At 39.5% G+C, this 26,154-nt stretch overlaps 1 protein-coding gene across 8 annotated transcripts in view; it reads right to left on the bottom strand.

Annotated features, from left to right (window-relative positions):
- The window catches only part of Tafa2 (TAFA chemokine like family member 2), a 477,181-nt gene that overhangs the window by 222,623 nt on the left and 228,404 nt on the right, over nt 1-26,154 (bottom strand). For 3 of the 8 annotated variants that reach the window (XM_017313953.2, XM_017313952.2, XM_017313954.2), the window contains exon 3: nt 13,067-13,171. The exons of the other annotated variants lie outside the window; for them this stretch is intronic. In XM_017313953.2, the coding sequence (XP_017169442.1) occupies nt 13,067-13,171 (105 nt within the window). The remainder of the gene's footprint in view (nt 1-13,066; nt 13,172-26,154) is intronic. 8 annotated transcript variants of the gene reach the window in all.

Raw genomic sequence — 26,154 nt, 5'->3', positions numbered from 1 at the left:
TCACACCCCATCTGCTTGTTAGACAGTACATCCCTAGAACTCTGATACATTTTCCACTCGTGCCTACCTCTGTCTATTTGGGGCAAATGCTCTAAGGTCAGGTCTCTAATCCTGGCAAATTCAAGATGTCCTCCTTTCTTTGGTTTATGGTAGATAAATGATGTCAAAGCAGCTTTGGTGTGGACTTCCCCACTTTGAAGCAAGGATCTGTCATTCCCTTTAGCATCCCAAAAGTTGAGCACAAGGCCCAAAGGATGGAAAATTTCAAAACTACTTGCTGGAGAAGAAATGAACAGAAAGCACAATGGCAGCACAGATATTTAGCAACACACATAAGGGAGCTTTAGCAACATCCTCATTTATACAACCATGAGACTCCCAGGAGCCTCTGCTGTCTAGAAAGCAGCCATATCATCAGGGAGGAAAGGGGAAACAGAGAAATTCACCAAGAATCACCACCATACCTCCTATTTACCAGAGAGATGCTAATTAAATTTCACTCATTTAATCTACACAAGAATCTTTCTTGTTAAAACATTTAAACAACTGGTGAGTGCTGTCATTGCTCCCCTACCCCATCCCCACCTCACACTGCTCTAAGAAACTTTTATAAATTTGTTTTCAGGCTACCCAACTCCACAGTGTGCGTGCTGTTCTTATCCCCATTCAACAAAGCAAAGAAGTAAAGTAACTTGCAGGAGAGTACAGCATTCACCAGGGTTAAAGCCAAGATTAAAATTCAGGACAACCGTAATCTTTGAGATCTGAATTAAATGTGTTCTCAACATAGAGGGCTTCTTATACAAAAAAAGAGCTCAGCCTCAAGAAAAGTCACCCATAAATAAACATTACCTATAGACATGGAAGGGCACAGAACACACAGCTCACCTATTATATAATGTTTCAATAGAAGAGCTTAGAAATATAGACTGAAAATAGTGATCAAAGATATAACAAACCATTTGAAAGACTGACTAATATATTTATAATGGTTACATTCACATAAAGAGCTAAACCTAGAAGCAAAATGTTATACTGTTCAATGATGTGTGCTATAAAATGTTTTAAAAAGTAAGTAAATGATTGTCACAAATAACAGGATAATGATTTTCCCCCTTGAGAAGTGAGAATTGTATTCAGGGAATGGAGAATGTTTTTGTAGTATCTATTTATTGACTTAGGTGGTGGTGAGTTAAGTATTTTCATTATGATTATTTTTAATGATTTATGCTATTTTTTTGTAGGGGGAAGGAGAGCAGAACTGAGTCTAAGTATGTGTAGTACAACATGTGTGCACATACCTGTAAAGACCCTAAAAGGCTGTCACTTCCTCTAAAACCAGAATCCCAAAAGTATGAACCTCCCAGTGTGATTGCTAGGAACCAACCCAGGTGCTTTGTAAGAGCATCATGTGTTCTTAACAGCTGACCCATCTCTCCAGCCTGCTCATTATAATTCTTAACATAACATATATTCACGCAAAAATAATAACAGTAACACTGAGTATCTTAAATACAGAATTTATATCTCTAGGACAAAAAGAAGTCAGGCAACTTTCCCTGTGGCGAACATCTACTCACCTCTCTGGTTTAATCTCAATGATCACTCAAGTATCCAGAACTATTTTTTTTTTTTTGTCCCTCAGTTTTGTGTGATACTAGAGATGGGATATGAAGTTCCATGAATGTTATAAAAGGATTTTAGCCACTGAACTATATTCTCTACTAAAGAGCCATAAACAGGATAATCTTTGAGACAAGGTTCTTCCATTTTCCAGACTTATCTCAGACCTACTGTGTATCTGAGAAAAACCTTGAACCTCTGACCCTACCTCCACATCCAATATACCTCTGCTGCTTACATAGTTCTCCTGAGATACATCAGCGCTTTGTGTTTCCATAGTTCTCCTGAGATACATCAGCGCTTCGTTTAGAGAATTTGATAGTTAATTCCATGTGTGCACTGAACTGAGCCCTCCACCTCTGCAGTGGAATGACAGTACTCTTTCCCTGACTTTAGACCAGTGGTTCTCAACCTGTAGGTCATGACCCCTTTGGGAGCCAAATATCTCATGTCTGACATATCAGATATTTATGTTATGATTCATAACAGCAGAAAATTACTGTTATGAAGTAACAATGAGAAAAATTTATGGTTGTGGGTCACCACATCATGAAGAACTGTATTAAAGGGTTGCAGCATTAGGAAGGCTGAGAACCTCTGCTTTAGATTCTGATGGAAACTGGCCACTTTGAGCCTGCTGGTTTTCAAAGTAGAACTTCCACCTACAGCTCTGCTGCTTCCTTGGCTTCATATTTACATAAGAACTATGCCACCACCCTTTCGAGCTTCATACTTAGACAAGAACTATGCCATCATCCTGTCTTTGAAAGGCATGGCGTTCACTGAACTAGAGTCTCTGTATCTCTTATTGACTAGACTATTGAGCAAATATGCTCGTCTGTCTTTCTCCATAACAGAACTTTGCCCTAAAATAACAGAGCTGTAAATTAGATGCTAAAAGCCTGAGAAAAGAATAACGGGCTGAGAAAAAAAGATGCTGCTAAATAACTCGCTGAGAGGTGAGAATTAACAAGAAGAACAAGAGTGAAGAACGATCCCCATCTTTAATTGCAAACCAAGGAAGTGTGGTGCAAGGAAGGCAGTTTCCCAGGGGTGGCTTTTCTACAAGAATTCCTTGGAAAGAACAATGTCATCCAAAATATGATCTTGCCATAGTGAAGTTAAATCTTGTGGGTTTCTATAGGCAAATACATAATATTATTTGGAAAATTTTAACGCATCATGGTTACAATAGTCTTCTTTAAAAAGGAGAGAAATAATAGCAACACAGACTATTCTCTTACCTAGAAAATATCGGATATTGAAAAATATCAAATTAAAAGGGAATTAGCATGCATACCTATTTGCATATATAAATATTGAGGCTCCAATTAGACAACAAGCTGTGGCTGTGAGATGAAAATTAAATAAAGCATGGGAGAGGAGAAGGGGAAAGATCATAACTAACAAGCAAAGTCCTGGCAAATCCAAAGAGAAGCAATGCCTCAGCAGGAGGCAAAGGCTCAAAAAATGACAGAGAAAACTCAAAACAGTATCATGGACGAAATACAGTTTACTCTGCTTATCTATCACTGAGGCATGCAGCATAAAACTCAAAAGAAACCAGGAAGCCAATACACAAAGCTTCAAATGTGCTTTATTTTCATTCATGGGTTCTAGAAGTATTGTCAGAAAATGGGGAGACGGCTCAGTTGAGAACAGCACTTGCCATACAAGCACTGGTACCTGAGTCTAAATCACTGGAAGCCACACGGAGACATAAATACCTGAGTCTGAATCACCTGAAGTTGCCCAAAGCCATCAATCAGTACCTGAGTCTAAATCACTGGAAGTCACACAAAGACATCAGTTCCTGAATCTGAACACTAGAAATCATACAAAGCCAGATACCTAACTTCTATATCAGGTATCATGCCTGATACATGAGCGTCTTTAGTTCTGGTGCAACGACAGGGATATGGGCAGTGGAAACAAGAGAGCAACAGAGATAGTTAGCCTGGTCCCTGAGTACCCTGCATTGAACAAAAATAGGCTCTGACTCAGCTAGAAGAGAGGGCAAAGACTAGCACCAGATACTAGCCTCTGACCTCTGTATGTGGAACAGAATATGCACATGACTGCATTCTTGTATAAATATACACACACATTAACACACAAATGAGCACACACAGGCACTGCACACATGCACACACACACACACTGTAGAAATATCCAATAAAAACACGGTAATTGTTGTCAGTAATATCAACTGTAGCATTCTTTGAATGGTGATTTGAAGTGATAGCCCACATCTTTAGACTTAGATGAGGTAATGAAGCCCGGTGAATAGGAATAGAATTGAGTGTCACCAAGAATCTTAGCATCTGTATATAACCATGTCAACGTGTCAGATATATATGTCTTAAACATCTGAATATATGTCCAGTTATTTTATATATAATATCTCTACTTTATATCAGGTGTATGTAAGGAGGAAAGAAAATGAATATTTGCCAAAGATAAAAGTACTTCATAGAATTAACCCAGGTATAAATTTATAGCAAATTCATACTGTTGTCTTAGCACATGGGTCCACATAGGAAGTGCATGCAAAATAATAGAAGAAAGCATGGGAATTACTGGACATGTGGTGCAGTTGTGGGGAAGGCTTCCTAGGATTCAGCCAGACCCTAGCGATGCATTAAATCAAGCATGGTAGTGCATGCCTGTAATCCCAGCACTCGTGAGGTATAGACAGGAGAATTAGGAGTTCAAGGTCATCCTTCACTCTGTATTAATGAGGCTCTATCTAAAAATAATCATGCTAATACTTTTTGAAGTGTGACTATGTGTGAGTGTGTGTGTGTGTCTGTGTGTGTCTGTGTGTGTGTGTCTGTCTGTCCATGGTGTATGTGTGTTTTATAAACACACCACATATACTTTCCTCAGAATATTGCTTAGTATCTGCCTGTCTATTTTAATCTAATAATTGGCAACAGAATCATGTCACCAAAGCTCTACCTAGCATGGATTCTCTATCAAAGCCTTTAGAATTTAAAAAGAGAACAAAAACCTGTTGTGTGCTAAAGGATGTTCCAATTTTAAGTAAATCCTTGCAGCCTAGACATTTGGCGGATGTGTGTTTCCTCATTGCTTCCAATCCCTCTAGACACTTAAACAAAACAGTAGTGAAATTAAAATCAGTTCATCTCAACAGCTACAGAGGCTCAAGGATCTTTTCCTTCCCAAATAAGAAAAGCCAAAGGTCTAGACTGCAAGGATTTACAGTTCATACAAGCACTGTCTGCTTAGTTTTGCCTCTAAGAGTCTAATACTGGGAACAAAATAAGCTGGAATAGGGGATAGAGGTGGTAATACTCTTTTTAAGGCAATCAAACAAATTTTAGTTGAAGCTGTAACTGTAGGGGTTAAAGTAATGGTGGCTAATAAAAGCTAGGCTCCTTGTATGATCAAATACAGAACAAAGGAGATAGGGAGATCTGCCTTAAATAGGGTAGCGGGGTGATAATGTGTCTTACAGGTGAGGGGATCATAAACTTCAAGTAAGTCCCACTCTGCCCACTCCAAACACTTACTCCAAATCTAGAATGAAAGGAACCACAACCATGGCTCATCTCCCTCCTTTTTTAAAAAATTAATTAGGTATTTTCTTCATTTACATTTCCAATGTTACCCCATAAGTCTCCCATACCCTCCCCACCCCCACTCCTACTTCTTGGCCCTGGCGTTCCCCTGTACTGAGGCATATAAAGTTTGCAAGACCAATGGGCCTCTCTTTCCACTGATGGCCAACTAGGTCATCTTCTGCTACATATGCAGCTAGAGACATGAGCTCTGGGGGGTACTGGTTAGTTCATATTGTTGTTCCACCTATAGGGTTGCAGACCCCTTTAGCTCCTTGGGTACTTTCTCTAGCTCCTCCGTTGGGGACCCTGTGATCCATCCAATAGCTGACTGTGAGCCTCCACTTATGTGTTTGCTAGGCCCCGGCATAGCCTCACAAGAGACAGCTATATCAGGGTCCTTTCAGCAACATCTTCCTAGTGTGTGCAATGGTGTCAGCGTTTGGGGGCTGATCATGGGATGGATCCCCCCAGGTATGGCAGTCTCTAGATGGTCCACCCTTTTGTCTCAGCTCCAAACTTTGTCTCTGTAACTCCTTCCATGGGTGTTTTGTTCCCAATTCTAAGAAGGAGCAAAGTGTCCACACTTTCATCTTCGTTCTTCTTGAGTTTCACATGTTTTGCAAATTGTGTCTTGTATCTTGGGTATTCTAAGTTTCTGGGCTAATATCCACTTATCAGTGAGTATATATCATGTGAGTTCTTTTGTGATTGGGTTATCTCACTCAGGATGATGCCCTCCAGGTCCATCCATTTGCCTAGGAATTTCATAAATTCATTCCTTTTACAGAGAAACTGAGAGCATGGGACTTGAGCAACTTGCCCAGGGACAGTGGTCAGTGTTCTGTGTGGTATCCAGCCAGCCACCCTCATATAACCTGCAGAGCTAGCTCATTCGTATACTTAGCTGTCCACCCTACAGTGTTATTGTAGTCTTTTTGGTCACTGAACAACACCCAGAAATTAAAGCTTCCAGTGATTTGCCCTACCGCAAATACAGCCCAACCTTGAAAATCTACATTGTATAAAATCCCCATCCAGATTTCAGGGTTGAGCCTAGAAAGCCTACCTCAGGCAAACTAATCACTATATATGCCTATTTTGGAAATGCAATATTATTAATGTCTAACTATTCAGTGTGGGGCTTCTGATTGTTTCATTATTCACTTAATGTTGGAAATTAGACACATCCTAATTAATATGTACTTTAGAAAATTTCAAATCATTATAAGCATCATAATCACTGGTCAAAATCAAAACACCAATGTAATTTCTTCTGTAAATTATAAGTATAGTCTAGAACTCCACAGTTTTACATTTCTTCTCTTCTTTTTTGTATGCATGTGTGCCTAGTCCCAGGTCTTTGTAAGAGTGACAACTGACAGGATGGTAGGCAAGTGGAGCCAAGGTATATGAGCTACCCATTTTCTGCCACAGACTCTCCAGGATAAAAATGTCTAACTTGTCAATCAATGTCAGTCTTTGCAGTATATAATTCCATTTTTCTATTAGCGAATAATGAAGAAGCAAAGATATTTTCCATTCAAACGGAAGTATAAAAGGTAAATTATTAAGTTTTATCTCACCTGTCCACCTCTGTTCATCTTGTAAATCTCTTTCAGTCTTGTGCTTTTTCTGTGCCCTGTTCCAACAGTTGCGCCCTTTTCATTAACTCAGAAAAACCTCTTATTCCCTAGATTTCCATAAGCTAATTACTTATCCTTCTGAGAAGAATACGAACAATAAATTCAATAACCCATGAACACTAATTCAATAAAAATAGAAAGACATTTGGAAATGCAATACAGTGTTGTGGTCTACTACATACAAAAAGAAAAGAAAAACAGTGCAGGGTAACAACGTTATCTCTGTTTTTATAAACTTATGTGTCTGTCAGTCTTTGGGTTTCTCCTTACTGCCTTTAAAGTACATGACAAAAGCCACAGAGAATTTGGCCCAGTTGTTTACTGGGACAGTTGTACAGAGACAGGTTGAAGAGAGAACAAGCTAGACACAGGTGAAGTCAGAATGAGCCAGAGAATGAGAAGGAGCCAGAAAATTAGAACATATTGCCAGATTTAGTATGAGGCCAAGCAGGGCAATTCAGGAGACGCTGAGAGAGAGAGAGAAAGAGAAAAGCCAGATTGAATCAGCTTGAAGAGGAGCCTGAGCCAGAACAGTTGAGTTGAGCCAGCCAGCCAGAACGCAGAAAGAACTAGAAAGGGTAATTGTATTCCAAAGTCTCAGAGGCTGAAAACATTCTACACCTAGATTAGATTTATGGAGGCCAGAAGCTTCCAGGACTAGGCCTAGGTTAGCTGGCTGAAGCAATAAGCCTCAGAAACAATGATTAAATCAGGAGGATAAAAGTTACATTTACAAAAGAGTATACAGGCTTTATGAGACAGATGGTAAATAATTTAAGGACTCCAAAACATTGGGAAAAAACATATCAGCTGATGGACACAAGATAGGGCTCTTCCTCAGAGCTGATATAGCATCAGATGCACTCAGGGGAGGCAGAAAGACATGCTGATCCCTTAGCACAGTTCAAAGGAAAGCAAGAGTCCGCGTATTGGAACAACTGAGTACATCCAAAGGCAGGAAAAGCCAGCAGTGTTGATAGATTGCTGAACGGTCCATGGCCAGAAAGGTCGTTTCTTGATTTAGAGTCAGTGAGGGTGTCATTAAAAGTTCCTGAAATGCTGTGAAATATCTTCTACGTGTCTACCTCATGTTTCTCATTTCCTCCATAAAGAGACAGTGCTCTCCTTGAGTAGCAATGGACCCAGAACTGCAGTTTCCTGAGTATCTATCACTTCTGTCTTAGAACACGGTGCCAAGGTACCCTTCAGCACTTTCCAAAGAGGGGAAACATGACTATCCTAAACAAACCCTTCCATTACCAGCATCTACCAACCCTTTACTCTTCATGTGTTTACTTAAAGTTGTATAGACTGCAGGTCTTTACAGCAACACTTTAAATGCAAAGGATAGTAGGCCACTGCAAAACAGCAGAGGCTTTCTAGTGAAGCAATTGATTGACCAACTTTAAAAAGGGCACAACTTTAGTGAAATTATTCTGTAGTATAGCAACAAATAAAATACAGCTATGTCAGTTTTACTGTGAAATTAATAACAACCATCATTCACTGAGAAATGTATAGCTCTTACTTCCTTTGTTAATATTATTTCCTAAAACAATATATTATTTCCTGTATTTTGTTGAATTTTCCCCTTTATGTAAAATACATTATGTACGATTACTGTACAGTCCATGGTTGTAGTGAATACAAGTAGGATCTGATAACTACTAAGTCATTTCTGCACTATGAGAGGAGCCAATCTTAGTAGCTTTCATATGGGTCATTGACGCCTAAAGTATCAGGATGCATTTGGACAAACAAACCCAAAAGGAGGCCTGTGTATCCCATTGCCACAAAAGTCAGAGAGAAGTGTGGAGAGAATCAGACTTAGAAAAAGGCATTTTTCACTGAAATCAAGTCAGTAACCTACAAGAACGTTTTTCTCTAAAAGGCACTGTGGTGGTTTAAATATGCTTGGCTTGAGGGAAGTGATACTATTAGGAAGTGTAGCATGACTAGAGGAAGTTTGTCACTGTGGGGCGGACTTTGATGTCTCTATGCTCAAGCTCTGCCTAGTGTGGAAAGAGAGCCTCCTCCTGGCTTCCTGTGGAAGAGTCTCCTTCTGGCTGCCTTCAGGTCAAGATGTAGAACTCCCAGCTCCTTCTCCAGCATCATGTCTGCCTAGACACTGCTGTGCTGCTCACCATCATGATACTGGACTGATCCTCTAAAACTGTGAGTCAGACCCAATTAAATGCTGTCCTTTATAAGAGTTGCCTTGGTCATGGTGTCTCTTCACAGCAATGAAACCCTAAGACAGGCACTTTAAAACCAGATACAATTTCTTTAAATCCTACCATTACTTGAACTTATTTAGAAATTAAAAATTTAGATAGAAGCTTAAGAAGCTGTTCAAGTTAAAATACACACTTAAAGCAACTTTAACCTTTAGACATACTCAAGACTTTACAGAAAGTGTTTCGTTTTTCTGTTTATTTTGAGGAGAATGAAGTACTATTGTATAGCATCTGGGGTTTGTGATACCTAAATTTAGACTCTTACTAAGTCTAACAAAGATCATTCATTAAGTGGGTTGGATCATTCTCAATATTTTTATGTGTCTACAGATACTAATATTTTTAATTTAATATTAAAATATAATTAGATCATTTCTCCCTGGCCTTTCCTCCCACTGACCCTTTCTGTATGCTCCACCCTATCAATTTAATTCCCTTTACTTATTTAATTGTGGTTACATGTTTCCCTAATATGTAATTGCTCAGTGTATGTGATACTGCTTGAATGTATGACTTCAGGGTTGACCACTTAGTATTAGATAACAAATATAGGAGAGCTCCCCTACGGAAACTCTTAGCACATTCCTGAGTTGACTATAGGTATTGTTGTTATTGTTGCTGTTGTTGTTTGTCTAAGTCTGGGGCCTCATGAGCTCTCCCCTTACCATTTTACTATGTCTAGTGATGCCTTCCTTGCTCAGGACTTCCTAATGCCCTACAATTTTTCTGTCTTAGGCCTTGAGACTTAGGTACAGGAGTTGGCGTGTACCTGTATCAGTTATTGCTGGGCTCCACATGGACACTTGTTCTCTGGTCTTTGATCCCTTGTGGTTTTCTGTAGTGATACCTGTCTGTTGGTGAGAGGTGGACCCTATCTGTAACAAAAGAATAAATACTTATAATACAGGTAAGAATTTGGCTTTCTTAGTAAAATGGTAGTTGTAGGTTCTCATCCAAGATCCATGACTTTACTAACCTCAAGTATTTGGCTAGGTTTTCAGTCCCAGCATGGTTTCCCTCTTGTTGAATGGGCTTTATGCTGACTTAGAGAACTCTTGGTTATTGGCAAAGTGTGCATGCCACTATTGTTCCCTTGGGCATACTGTGCTGTGCAGCAAATGCTTTACTTCATAGAGATCATAGCTTGACAAGGCTATTCGTTGCTTTCTTCTCTTGCAATCTTCTGGTACCATAAAATCTAGTCTTCTCGGAGCAGCTTAGATCCTCTAGTTCCTGTGTCTGAATTACAAGGTGCCTTCAGCAACAGGGGCATGCCCTAACCTCTGGGAAGAAATCAAGAGCCAGAGCAGCAGCTTATGTTTGGGGAATCTTTTGGACAACCCTGACCAACTCAAAAGCAGGTTTTTTGTTTCTGGTGCTCAGGTTTGTGTTAGGTAATTTATGTCTATTTGGATAGCATTGTCAAAACAGATTTCTTTTAACCTATATATGCATTATATGCATATTCATCCACTGAATTACAAGTATCATAGTTATTTTTAGGTAGATAATAGTATTATTCCTTATGATTTTTAAAGACAACCTTACTTTACCCTCCTTTTTCTTTATCAATTCCCCACCCCTTTCTCATAAAAGCCCTACATGTTCCTGTTCTAATCACCTGTATGCTGCATCTTCTCCTTCCACAAGGTCCCTACTTTCTGAAGTTACTCCAAGCTATATACTCACACCTGAAGAGTGGAGCTAGGAACCACAGATAAATGGGAACCATCATTTCTATGGCATTGATCTTTCTAGATCCAGGTTAGAGAACTCTGTATGATCCTTTCTAGTTCTATTCATTCACCTGTAAATTTCATTATTTCGTTTTTCCTTGCAAGTCAAGAGCATTGCATAGTAGATCTGTATTATGTTTTTCTATTTATTCATCAACTTAAGGTCATGTAGGTTGGTTCCATCTCCTAGCTATTGTGAATAGAGCTGTAATGAACATGCCTGAGCAAGTTTCTGTGCAGCAGGAAGTCAGATCCTTAGTGCTCGTGCCAGAGAGTGGTATAGCTGGGTCCCATGGTGGATATATGTTTAGCTTTTTGAGGATGCTACACTCAGATTTCCAAAGTGGCTGGGCCAGTTTTCCATCTCTCCAATAGGAAGCACTCCCTTTTCTCCCTTCTCCCTTCTCCCTTCTCCCTTCTCCCTTCTTCTCCCTTCTCCCTTCTCCCTTCTTCTCCCTTCTCCCTTCTCCCTTCTCCCTTCTCCCTTCTCCCTTCTCCCTTCTCCCTTTTCTCCCTTCTCCCAAGTCCAGCATTTCTTGTCAGTTGTGTTATTAAAATCCTCGCACTTTTTGAAAAGACACTGTCTGGTATCTTGCTGAGAGACGGCTTCAGTGGATGCACCTTAGCTGATAAGACAATACAGCTTTAATGCATAGAGCAGACCCAGCCTGTAATCAGCAGCTTTGTGGAATTTTACCTATGTGGTGCTTGATTCTATTTGTGCACACTACTTACTACATCATTAAATACAATATCAATTTGATACAAAAAGATAGCTGTATATAAGAACACTTAAAACTAAAGCAAACAAAAACATCTCCACTCATTATGTACCACACAGTATGTTGACTTCTATAAACCCCCTGTTCTGGAATTCTCTGACCTACACAAAACATTACACCACAGAAAAGATTTGTTAACCATAAGTCTTCATTAAGTTACTAAGTCTTAGAAATGTATTAGGTATTAAACAATAAAACTCTTCCTGGAAAATATTGAGGATCTTGACGAGGTGGATTATGGTCCATACATTGTATAGTATTTGGAAATACCTAGCAAAATGATAGTAGATGATAGTCTACATAGCATGTAGTATGTCAAAAATAATGTACTGAAAATGGAGAGTCTTAAATTTCACATACTACTAGATGAAAATAGGATATAGATGATACGTGTATTATCTGCTATTTAGTGTGGAATTTAAAGAAGGAGTTCACACAGGTTTGAGGAAACACATGTTTACTATGTGGATTAAGTGAAGTACTAGGGTCCAGTATTATACTGCGTTTGCCATCATAAAAAATAGGTTTAAATAAAATGTTATGTATCAAGTTAATTTTAAAGATTAAGTCTGACAAAAGCCCTATGAGCATGATTAGTAAATTCTTCTGAAAGAAATTGTTAAATTGTGAATTCATGGCTGTCACAAATTTCTTTTCTTTTCCAAAGCAAATGGTTCTCACATCAGACTCAACCAGCATTAAATTCACAGAGTAATTCATCTTATTAATTTTTCTGACACCAGGAAGCACTTACTATGTTCCAATTTCCATGATATCGTTTTAGTAAATTTAAAAGGTAAACAGTTTAACTATGCAGGTTCAGTCTGAAATTTTGTCTCAGTTACAATTTCTCTAGCAGGAAGAAGCATGAGATTTAAGTGAGACAGGACACATGGCTGAGTAACTGACCTGATAAGGCTTACAGTAGCCTCTAAGTTGGGAGTGCCACGGACAGAGTTAGACTTTTAGAAGACTTTTCTTCTACACCTGCTGAGCTTATTGGTAACCCTGTGCCAGGGTCAATTCTCTGTGGTGTGTTGTTTCAGTAGAGTCCTTTGCAAAGTGAATGTCTATTATCACGCACAATGATTTGCTACATGGACATTTCTTAAGTTCAGACAAATATAAATCTTTAAGTATACGTCGGTGATACAGTACAATGAACCATCTCATTTACAGATATGTTCTCCCCATCCGATTTCAAACCCAAAATAAGGAGAGAGAGGAAATAAACCATTTACATTGGTTGAATGAGTCTTTGCCTTGAAAGTAACTTTTATAATGAGTAAAAGGTTTTTGCAGTGACCTTTCACTATGTCTATTAACATCTGAAAGCATGAGCTTGTTTTGCATTTTCCTAAGATTCTGAGATTTGCTGTGCACAGAAAAAGCAGATGGGTTTTTCACTTTGTTTTTTGAGGGTTGTGGTATGTTTGTTTGTTTGTTTGTTTGCTGTACCTTTTTTTCCTCCTCACTTTTAGAAAAGCAGGTGTGGCAATCGTTTTCTCCTGAGACTGTATTAGCACATTTAATTGTGAAGTTCCCGGGCAGGCATCTGAACTCCTTTCCCAGCAGATGGCGAACATGATTTTAAAAGACAAAAAAAAAAAAAAAAAAAAAAAAACAGAGAGAGAGATTTTTAAGGACTCTTTCTGAGCAGAGTGAGAGCCATTCTTCCCTCAATGGGCGTGTCAACACCACACTGCGCACTAATGGGAGTCACAGAAACAGCTCTTCCAGAGCATTTCCCTCTAATTATCTGACAGGCCCCCAGACTTTGTGAAACTTTCCTCAGGTAACTTACAACAACCTTGTTCAAAACACTTTATAATCACCAGCCAACTACAACTCCACAATGCACCTACAAAATACAAAGGTGAGAAGTCTCACAAGTCCCCCATAGAAATCACGGACAGAGATCAGAGTCAAATATAAGACCCAAACTACCAGGATCCATCTTCCATGTCAGCATCAGCTTCTCAAGGGGGATAGCTCACCCTTTAGGGTAAGGAGGTCTTTGGTATCACAATTATCATGTTGGCTTTTCCATTAGTCACTCTTTTTTTTTTTTCCTCATAGCTAATAGAAATCTAACTCTGCTCATTGTGGCCACGGTTAAAGAAAAGCAATTATTCCTGGTACATACTTATTAATTTAGCAAGGGAGAATTAATTCACAACTATAGCGATACAGTAAAGATGCCGAACTCAATTCTGTGACAACAGCTGGAATTCATGGCCAAGAAACAGAAGGAGGGGTCAGTGAATGGAAAACTACTGAGAGAAGACACCAAGAGTAAGGAGGCTCTTGGTAAATGGGTCTGACAGGATACTTAGTATAATCAGGCCAAACACTTATGTATGGATAAGAGATGAAGATGAAGACTGTGACCAGATATCAAGGATGATCCTATGCCCGACTTGGCGGGAATCCTTACTAAGATTGTCTCAGAAAGCCGATAATCAGGCAGAGATGAAAGCAAACCCTGTTGACTGATTCAGAAGTCGTGTAAGTCTTTGCCATTGTTAATACGCTGCAGCTCTGAAGTGCCCCGGTACCTGCGCACTCTGTGCTGCACAGTTCCTTTGTATGTTCTAAGTGACAACATATCAGGGAAATTCAGTAGAAACTACTTCACTGTGTGATATTGGCACTGGCTCTTTCCCTCATTCTCTTCGCTCATGAAGCATACCCTACCATGATCACTGGGGTTATGGCCCCATGCTAAAGGAGACAGAACAGAGGCCCTGGAACTGGTGAAATGGTGAACTGCTGATATAACCCTGGAGCGCTGCCTCCACACTTCTTGTTGATGAAGAAAACCCAAGGCATCCTAAAGATTACAGAAAAAAAATATTGCCCAATACACTGGGGACATGTACCCTAACTCTAGGCATGGCCCCTTACTCTATCAAAGTATTCAAGGCAAATTTTTCATGTTTGAAGAAAAACTTAAGTCTCAAAAGATAAGGGTGGAAAAATTAACAGAAATCTTTCTTTATGCATCCATTCCATGCAGAACGCACCACCCAGAGAAGAGTCTGGAATTAGCTGAAAAACAAACAATACAATGGAATACACATACCAAATTTTCTGTAGTCATTCCTCTGTTAATAGTTCCTTATCCTAAACAGTCCACTGAGGGACGGGCCACACAGGTGTCATTGTAACATACTAGTGTCAATTTATCCCAAGAATGGAACCACTGGATTACATGGAAATTCTATCTTCAATTTTGAGGAACCTCCACAGTGATTTCAGTATTGGTGAAACTAATACCCATTCCTACCAAGAGTGTGTAGAGGTTCTCTCTTCCCTATTCCCTTGACAACATTAGTTGTTTACTGTTGTTGTTTCATTTGATGATACCCAATTATGACTAGGGAAAGGTAGACTCTCAATGTTCTCTTGGCTTGCATTTCTCTACTGGCTATGGATAGATACTGAAGCTTTCTCCCTGTATTTATTGGTCATTTGTATTTCTTAATTTGAAAAGTATCTGTTCGATTCAAATGATTATTTGTTGATTAGGATATCTCAGGAGTTTTGAGCTGATTGGAGAGAGAGAGAGAGAGAGAGAGAGAGAGAGAGAGAGATCCTTATATCGTAAATAGCAGTGTTAATATACACTTTTTATATATACTTAATATACTTTTGCTAAAATAAAGACTACCGTTACTGATCCAGGACTGTTGTGTAACAGTTTCCGCAAGATTGAACCATTCTATGAGTTGCATTCTCCAAATGAAAACCATAGCTTTGTTTGGATGTGTAAGCAAGTCTGTGACTTAATCCGTCATACTAATGGATGAGTAGTATTTGATAGGACATGTACATTTTCCTTATGCGTTTATCTGTTGCTAGGAACTTAGCTCACTGCCATTGTCTGGCTCTTAGAAGCATATACCAGTCACCATGGATTCAGTTCTTGGGGTAGCTATCTAAAGTGGAGACTCTGGACATAGAGTAAACACGTCTGGGAGATTCTGAGGATCTGCTGTGCCACTTCCACAGAGGATAAACTGTTTTACTCTCCCTCTGGCAACAGAAAGAGCACAGAATTTCCTATCTTATTCATCCCACCAAAACTTGTTTTCCAGTATTTCTGTTTTTTTTTTTAAATCCATATGGATTAATCATACTCTAAATCATTTACTGCATCAATTCTGAGCATACCAGAATGGCCATGCATTTTACATTTGTAAAATTAATGTGGAAAATAGCTACACTCGGTGCACTTTCTATGATGTAATCCCATCTCAAGGGCACTTGGAGGGGAACCTGTTTTATTTTTCCTCTCACTTTCATCTTTGTTAACAGAACCTCTATCTTTCTGCTTCTTTAAACTATACACTTATCCTTATTAGGACTAAAATGGGAGACTTCGAAATTTACTGAAATTCCTTAGTTTTGCTAGTTAACAAAAAAAGCAACATTCAAATATGTGTGTGCATGCATATATGTTTACATGTATATTCTATTGTGTTAAGAAAAAGTTAACATATACACAGTATATTTGAGGAATAATAATACTCAAGGTGACCTTGTATCAAATGCATGCATTAGAAGTAAATTTTACAATTACCCTAAATTAAAAATATTGAGGACTCTATATACATGTCTATATTACATGGGGTGCTGATTTTTTTTTCTCATAGGCCAGGCTGTAGAAAAGTGGTGATATTTGGAAGTATTTTTTCTATGTTATTTCCATTGTGTTAAGTATTCAGAGCAACATTTGTGCTTTTCTGCAACTAGGCAATAATTAATTCAATCAAGAAACACTAATTAATTACCTGCTAAATATAAATACTGTGTTACGCCTAGCGGGCTCAGAGAAAACCCCCAAGGACTTGACTTAAGTGGCACATTCTAGGGGCAAGCATCCTGATGCCACCGAGATCCTCAGAAAGCAGTCAGTCACTAAATGCAAGAATTTAAATGTGAAAGGTAAGTTACAGAAAACCTCAGCCACTCATAGCATGCCTGCGGAAATTACTTGATTCTACGGACAAGCTACACTCTGTCATTCACTCTATCTGTTTGATTGAAGTCATTCTGCACACCACATGCAGTCCGTCAAAAAAATCCCTGGCAACCTGACACTGTTCCTCCATCTGTAATAATGTGGAGTGCAGGAAATTGAAGTGAAGGTTGAACCAATTCTGTGAACCATTCAAAACAGTGTTCCTAGAAGCATCCTCCTTTGGAATACAAAACATTTCAGCTCAGAACTTGAAAATCAATTAAGGATAGTGACAGGGGAGTGAGGCAAATCACATCAGAAGAAAGCAAACGGATGCACGCTCCATCAGGAATTATGAAGTCCCTGCCCTGTGCATGACTTGAAAAGAAGACAAAGATGATCTAGTCACCATGGACTCCCCTCTACAAAACAAAGATTATAGTCATCCCAAATATAATAGACACAAGCAATGAACTCTACAAATGGGCTTCAAACAGACTGGAGTCCCACACTTCTGGAATCTTGCTCCTGGCCTGATAATAGTCCTTAGCTTAATGAAGTCTTTTGTTAGATCGATAGAATATTCATCTCTTAGCAAACATCACACTATAACTGCAAAACATGTTGGAAACGTCCCTTTCCTGTCACCTGGTCACATCAGCTACTCTATCAGGTGACAGTAAAAATGGAAAAACATTAAGGAAACAAAAACTAACTTCAAACATCCTTTATGCCAGACAAACTTTATTTTTCTTCCCATATGCAATGTGTTTGTTCCTATTCATCTATCATCTGTAGTCTCTCTAACAACATTCCATTAACATTCTAACAACATTCCATGTTCTGTTATCCTCACTCCCATTCTCCAGTCTGAGTGGTGTTCTTTGGTTTTCCACTAATAATCTCTGTACACATTACAGCAAAATAAGCCTGTGACTCAGATCCTACATTTTACATGACTTCAGAATACACAGTATTTATGAACTGTGTTAGCAAACAAGACGAAAACATATGTCAGTTATCCAGTTGAAAATGATGACTGTTGGTAGACACCATCAAATCACTGTTAATGAGATTAATTACATAGATACACAAAAAAGCCACTAACCATGAATAGTTTTATATGCTAAAATATTATCAGCAGATATAAACTTACATAAGAATAACATTTTCTTGGTAAAATTTATATTTGATTTTTCTGTTCTTTTAATATTGGGTTTGTTGGGGATAAAGACTAGAAAAGAAAAAATGGTAAGTTTATTAAGTGTGATTAAAAAAAAAAAAGAAATATCAGCTTTAAGGAGTAAGAAAGATATAAATAGAGAGGAAGAGTTCACTGGGGGTATCCATTTGGCCAAAAGAATTCTTTCATCAGAAACTATACTACTATGAATTACTTAGTGGAGCAAGCCAAGGGTCAAAAGGGCTTTACACTATAAACATATGCTAAATTCTCATGTAAAAAAAAAGTGACATTGCTAAAGAACTATTTATTTTATAATTGACTGGCTAACCAACATGCAGTAAGGCCAGGAGAAAGAAGTCACTGGGAAACAGTTAAAAAAAAATAAGAAACACATCATCAGATAAGCCTACAAAGGTCACCTTAAGAATTGAAAAGAAAAACCCAAATAGTGTGTGTGTGTGTGTGTGTGTGTGTGTGTGTGTGTGTGTATGTGTGTGTGTGTGTGTGTGTGTTTCCAGGCACATCTGAGTTTCACTCTAAGATTTCTGAAAAGCATGAAATAAATCCCAGTGTCTGACAACTAACACTAAGACAAAAGGTATCACTAGTGCTGTACAGGTTACATCTGAAATTAAAAGTGAAAATGTAAAATAATAATAATAAAAGAATTAGCAGTGAGTAGAAGCCAAGACACAAAGTAAGCAGATACAGAACACTCACTGGAGAGTCACAGGAGAAGGAGAAATCAACGAACAACGTCTAGAAAATTGGAACTGTTACATGGATCTTGAATGACAGGTAGGTGTCATATAGGGAGAAAGTGATAAGCCAGAGAGATACTCAAATCTTATTGCACTTATTGCTTTCATAGCAAGACAACCAGAGTTAAATTCCTGAACTCCACATGGCCAAAGAAGGAGAAATCCGTTTCCACAAGTCGCCCTGCACACATGCACATCTGTGGCACAAGGGAGCACTCCTGGTCATGTAATCCTGGGTTCTCTAAGAAAGCAGGCTGAGCGAGGCATGAGGAGTAAGCCAGTAAGTAGCATCCCTGCATGGTCTCTGTATCAGCTCCTGACTCTAGGTTCCTGCCCTGTTTGAGTTCTGGTGCCACTTCCTTCAAAACTGAGCAGTGGTATGGAAATATAAGCCAAATAAACCTTTTCCACTTCAAGTTGCTTTGGTCATGATGTTTCATCATAGCAGTGTGAACTCTAAGATACTAGTTACATTGATTTCCTGTAAGGGTCATGGTTTTCTTTTCTCTCTATGCTTGAAGGAAATTTCATTGTTTATCTGTATCACTTTTTTCTCCATTCATCTGCCAATGGCCACCTTGGCTTAACTTTGTGAATAATGTAGAAAAAATGGTTGTGTAATTATCTCTGTTGTATGTTGACTTAGAGTCTTCCTGGTACATGCCCGAGTATGGCATAGCTGTGTTCTACTGGATGTTGTTTTCTGTTGTTTGAAAAACTGCTACATTGACCTCTGTAGCGAACACACAGCTCACATACCCACAAGCACTGTGGAAGAGTCCCCTCTTGACCCAGAGCCCACCAGCATTTGATGTCATTTACTCTCTTCATGATGACATTGTGAGCGAGATGAGATGAAATTCTAATTCACATTTCCTTGATGGCTAAGGATGTTTAACCCTTCTTCAAAAGTTTACCATCCATTCATCATTCTTTCTTTGACAGTTGTTTATTCTATCCATTAGTTCATTTGATAAGATGATCTTGTGTCTTCAGTGTTCAAATTTTGCACGTCTTTATATATTATGGATATTAGTCCCTTGTCTGGTGTGTACTAAACAAACCCTTTTTCTACTCTGTAGGCTGCTTCTTCACTACGGTGGCTGTTTCTTTGCTGTTCTACCTTAAATGTCATGTAATCCCTTAGGAATATGTTTGACAAATCGAGTGTAGAGAGACTCTCTTATAAGGATCACTTATCAATTAAAAAAAAAAGCGTATGGCCAATGAGCTGAAGCAGAAAAAAAAAAAGGAAGCAGAACATCTGGCGGGGATAGGAAGGGTTTGAGGAAATAGTCGGAAGTTCAAGAGAGTTGCCTAGACACTGAAATGAATGTAAACTAGAAGGTAACTGAACTCAGCTTAGCATAAAAAGAGATTCACCCCCGGAACTCACAAGAGACTGGTGTAACAAGACGAGGAGAGGAAACCAGCCGCATGGCTGGACCCAGGTTAGAATAAAAGGGATAAGAGCAAGGCAGAAAGCAAGCTGAAGCTTGTGGTGTAGGTGTTTATTAATACATAATTAGTCTCAGAGTCACTATTTCAGGGAGCACAGTGGCCAGGAGGAAAAACTTGGTTTTACCTTATACTTAAGTCCTTCTCAAAAAATCTTTGCCAATGCCTGTGTCTAAACCTACATTGTACATGTTTCCCTCCAGAAGTTCCAAAGTTCTACCTTAGAGTCTTTGTTTGTTTGTTTGCTGAGGCAAGGTCTCATTATGTAGTATTGACTAGTCTTGAACTGGCTATGTATACCAGGCTGATTTTGAACTCAGAGATCTGAGTGTCCCTGCCTCCTGAGTGCTGGGATTAAAGGCATGAGTACCCACGCCTGGCCCACCTCAGAGTGTCTGATTCATTTCCAGATGAGTTTCATAAAGAACAAGAACTATAGATCTAGTTTTATTCTACATTTTGATGTGCAGTTTTTCCAACACCATTTTTCTAAGGGCTTCTTTCTTCTGGAGAACGTTGTTGATAGCTTGGTCAAAACTTTGGTGGCCATAGCTGAGTGGGTTTTTTGGAGTCCTCTCTCGTGTGCCAGCCAGCACTGTGAAACATTTGTGACAACAGCGCTGTAAAGCTTTTGGATCAGATATTGTAACGTCTCCACTATTGCTTTCTTCTTGGAATTGTTTTGATTTGGCTACCTGCCTTTGCAATACTGTATGAGTTTTGATTGGATTTTGATGAAATTTGAGTTGACCGCATAGAATACTTTTAGTATTATAACCATTTAGCAATATTAATTATGCTAATCTAAATTATGCCAATGCACAATCGTTCTGTCTTCTAGTGACTTCGCCAATTTCTTTCTTCAGCACCAAACTATTTAATATAATTGTCTCTTTGCCTCCCCAGTTAGATTTACTCCATGGTGTTTTCTAAAATTATGGGTTAGCAGGATGATTCCCAAACTTTTCCTCACATGAGGAGAACATGAGATCTTTGAGAAATCTCAAATCCCAAACCACCATCCAAGGCAGTCAAATCAAATCTTCTTGGTGGAAGAAAAGAGACCTCATAAATTTTGTAAGTTCCCCACATGAGTCCATTGAGCGGACAGGTTGAAAGCTGCCCTGTTAACCCAGAGCTCCTAAAGGAAACCTTCAGCCCCCGAAAGCGGATGCTCCCAGGTCTTGCTGCACATAAACATCACTGAAGCACTTATTCCCCTCCCTGCAGTCACACACCAGACTGATTATGTTATAAGTTTCGGAGAGACTGGAAGCCAATCACAACTCTTCTTTAAGACTCCAAACACACTGGCAAGTTTTAAAACGAATGGTTTGAACTATAAGCCGATCTGTAATACTAATTACAACCATTAGAGGTCTGGGCAAAGAATTGCAGTAATACAGTAAAAACTCTTGTTAAAATTCTGCAAAAGGGCCCTTCCGCTCGACTCGTGACTCGAGCCCCGGGCTACCTTGCCAGCAGAGTCTTGCCCAACACCCGCAAGGGTCCACACAGGACTCCCCACGGGACCCTAAGACCTCTGGTGAGTGGATCACAGTGCCTGCCCCAATCCAATCGCGCGGAACTCGAGACTGCGGTACATAGGGAAGCAGGCTACCCGGGCCTGATCTGGGGCACAAGTCCCTTCCGCTCGACTCGAGACTCGAGCCCCGGGCTACCTTGCCAGCAGAGTCTTGCCCAACACCCGCAAGGGTCCACACGGGACTCCCCACGGGACCCTAAGACCTCTGGTGAGTGGACCACAGTGCCTGCCCCAATCCAATCGCGTGGAACTTGAGACTGCGGTACATAGGGAAGCAGGCTACCCGGGCCTGATCTGGGGCACAAGTCCCTTCCGCTCGACTCGAGACTCGAGCCCCGGGCTACCTTGCCAGCAGAGTCTTGCCCAACACCCGCAAGGGTCCACACGGGACTCCCCACGGGACCCTAAGACCTCTGGTGAGTGGATCACAGCGCCTGCCCCAATCCAATCGCGTGGAACTTGAGACTGCGGTACATAGGGAAGCAGGCTACCCGGGCTTGATCTGGGGCACAAACCCCTTCCACTCCACTCGAGCCCCGGCTACCTTGCCAGCTGAGTCGCCTGACACCCGCAAGGGCCCACACAGGATTCCACACGTGATCCTAAGACCTCTAGTGAGTGGAACACAACTTCTGCCAGGAGTCTGGTTCGAACACCAGATATCTGGGTACCTGCCTTGCAAGAAGAGAGCTTGCCTGCAGAGAATACTCTGCCCACTGAAACTAAGGAGAGTGCTACCCTCCAGGTCTGCTCATAGAGGCTAACAGAGTCACCTGAAGAACAAGCTCTTAACAGTGACAACTAAAACAGCTAGCTTCAGAGATTACCAGATGGCGAAAGGCAAACGTAAGAATCCTACTAACAGAAATCAAGACCACTCACCATCATCAGAACGCAGCACTCCCACCCCACCTAGTCCTGGGCACCCCAACACAACTGAAAATCTAGACCCAGATTTAAAAACATTTCTCATGATGATGATAGAGGACATCAAGAAGGACTTTCATAAGTCACTTAAAGATTTACAGGAGAGCACTGCTAAAGAGTTACAGGCTCTTAAAGAAAAACAGGAAAACACAGCCAAACAGGTGATGGAAATGAACAAAACCATACTAGAACTAAAAGGGGAAGTAGACACAATAAAGAAAACCCAAAGCGAGGCAACGCTGGAGATAGAAACCCTAGGAAAGAGATCTGGAACCATAGATGCGAGCATCAGCAACAGAATACAAGAAATGGAAGAGAGAATCTCAGGTGCAGAAGATTCCATAGAGAACATCGACACAACAGTCAAAGAAAATACAAAATGCAAAAGGATCCTAACTCAAAACATCCAGGTAATCCAGGACACAATGAGAAGACCAAACCTACGGATAATAGGAATTGATGAGAATGAAGATTTTCAACTTAAAGGGCCAGCTAATATCTTCAACAAAATAATAGAAGAAAACTTCCCAAACATAAAAAAAGAGATGCCCATGATCATACAAGAAGCATACAGAACTCCAAATAGACTGGACCAGAAAAGAAATTCCTCCCGACACATAATAATCAGAACAACAAATGCACTAAATAAAGATAGAATATTAAAAGCAGTAAGGGAGAAAGGTCAAGTAACATATAAAGGAAGGCCTATCAGAATTACACCAGACTTTTCACCAGAGACTATGAAAGCCAGAAGAGCCTGGACAGATGTTATACAGACACTAAGAGAACACAAATGCCAGCCCAGGCTACTATACCCGGCCAAACTCTCAATTACCATAGATGGAGAAACCAAAGTATTCCACGACAAAACCAAGTTCACACAATATCTTTCCACGAATCCAGCCCTTCAAAGGATAATAACAGAAAAGAAGCAATACAAGGACGGAAATCACGCCCTAGAACAACCAAGAAAGTAATCATTCAACAAACCAAAAAGAAGACAGCCACAAGAACAGAATGCCAACTCTAACAACAAAAATAAAAGGGAGCAACAATTACTTTTCCTTAATATCTCTTAATATCAATGGACTCAATTCCCCAATAAAAAGACATAGACTAACAGACTGGCTACACAAACAGGACCCAACATTCTGCTGCTTACAGGAAACCCATCTCAGGGAAAAAGACAGACACTACCTCAGAGTGAAAGGCTGGAAAACAATTTTCCAAGCAAATGGACTGAAGAAACAAGCTGGAGTAGCCATTTTAATATCGGATAAAATCGACTTCCAACCCAAAGTTATCAAAAAAGACAAGGAGGGACACTTCATACTCATCAAAGGTAAAATCCTCCAAGAGGAACTCTCAATTCTGAATATCTACGCACCAAATGCAAGGGCAGCCACATTCATTAGAGACACTTTAGTAAAGCTCAAAGCATACATTGCACCTCACACAATAATAGTGGGAGACTTCAACACACCACTTTCTTCAAAGGACAGATCGTGGAAACAGAAACTAAACAGGGACACAGTGAAACTAACAGAAGTTATGAAACAAATGGACCTGACAGATATCTACAGAACATTTTATCCTAAAACAAAAGGATATAACTTCTTCTCAGCACCTCACGGGACCTTCTCCAAAATTGACCATATAATTGGTCACAAAACAGGCCTCAATAGATACAAAAATATTGAAATTGTCCCATGTATCCTATCAGACCACCATGGCCTAAGACTGATCTTCAATAACAACATAAATAATGGAAAGCCAACATTCACGTGGAAACTGAATAACACTCTTCTCAATGATACCTTGGTCAAGGAAGGAATAAAGAAAGAAATTAAAGACTTTTTAGAGTTTAATGAAAATGAAGCCACAACGTACCCAAACCTATGGGACACAATGAAAGCATTTCTAAGAGGGAAACTCATAGCGCTGAGTGCCTCCAAGAAGAAACGGGAGACAGCACATACTAGCAGCTTGACAACACATCTAAAAGCCCTAGAAAAAAAGGAAGCAAATTCACCCAAGAGGAGTAGACGGCAGGAAATAATCAAACTCAGGGGTGAAATCAACCAAGTGGAAACAAGAAGAACTATTCAAAGAATTAACCAAACGAGGAGTTGGTTCTTTGAGAAAATCAACAAGATAGATAAACCCTTAGCTAGACTCACTAAAGGGCACAGGGACAAAATCCTAATTAACAAAATCAGAAATGAAAAGGGAGACATAACAACAGATCCTGAAGAAATCCAAAACACCATCAGATCCTTCTACAAAAGGCTATACTCAACAAAACTGGAAAACCTGGACGAAATGGACAAATTTCTGGACAGATACCAGGTACCAAAGTTGAATCAGGATCAAGTTGACCATCTAAACAGTCCCATATCACCTAAAGAAATAGAAGCAGTTATTAATAGTCTCCCAACCAAAAAAAGCCCAGGACCAGATGGGTTTAGTGCAGAGTTCTATCAGACCTTCAAAGAAGATCTAATTCCAATTCTGCACAAACTATTTCACAAAATAGAAGTAGAAGGTACTCTACCCAACTCATTTTATGAAGCCACTATTACTCTGATACCTAAACCACAGAAAGATCCAACAAAGATAGAGAACTTCAGACCAATTTCTCTTATGAATATCGATGCAAAAATCCTCAATAAAATTCTCGCTAACCGAATCCAAAAACACATTAAAGCAATCATCCATCCTGACCAAGTAGGTTTTATTCCAGGGATGCAGGGATGGTTTAATATACGAAAATCCATCAATGTAATCCATTATATAAACAAACTCAAAGACAAAAACCACATGATCATCTCGTTAGATGCAGAAAAAGCATTTGACAAGATCCAACACCCATTCATGATAAAAGTTTTGGAAAGATCAGGAATTCAAGGCCCATACCTAAACATGATAAAAGCAATCTACAGCAAACCAGTAGCCAACATCAAAGTAAATGGAGAGAAGCTGGAAGCAATCCCACTAAAATCAGGGACTAGACAAGGCTGCCCACTTTCTCCCTACCTTTTCAACATAGTACTTGAAGTATTAGCCAGAGCAATTCGACAACAAAAGGAGATCAAGGGGATACAAATTGGAAAAGAGGAAGTCAAAATATCACTTTTTGCAGATGATATGATAGTATATATAAGTGACCCTAAAAATTCTACCAGAGAACTCCTAAACCTGATAAACAGCTTCGGTGAAGTAGCTGGATATAAAATAAACTCAAACAAGTCAATGGCCTTTCTCTATACAAAGAATAAACAGGCTGAGAAAGAAATTAGGGAAACAACACCCTTCTCAATAGTCACAAATAATATAAAATATCTTGGCGTGACTCTAACTAAGGAGGTGAAAGATCTGTATGATAAAAACTTCAAATCTCTGAAGAAAGAAATTAAAGAAGATCTCAGAAGATGGAAAGATCTCCCATGCTCATGGATTGGCAGGATCAACATTGTAAAAATGGCTATCTTGCCAAAAGCAATCTACAGATTCAATGCAATCCCCATCAAAATTCCAACTCAATTCTTCAACGAATTGGAAGGAGCAATTTGCAAATTTGTCTGGAATAACAAAAAACCTAGGATAGCAAAAAGTCTTCTCAAGGATAAAAGAACTTCTGGCGGAATCACCATGCCAGACCTAAAGCTTTACTACAGAGCAATTGTGATAAAAACTGCATGG

This window comes from Mus musculus, chromosome 10, assembly GCF_000001635.26.
Source record: "Mus musculus strain C57BL/6J chromosome 10, GRCm38.p6 C57BL/6J".
Classification (NCBI taxonomy): Eukaryota; Metazoa; Chordata; class Mammalia; order Rodentia; family Muridae; genus Mus; species Mus musculus.
This window is presented reverse-complemented; position numbering and strand designations above follow the sequence as displayed.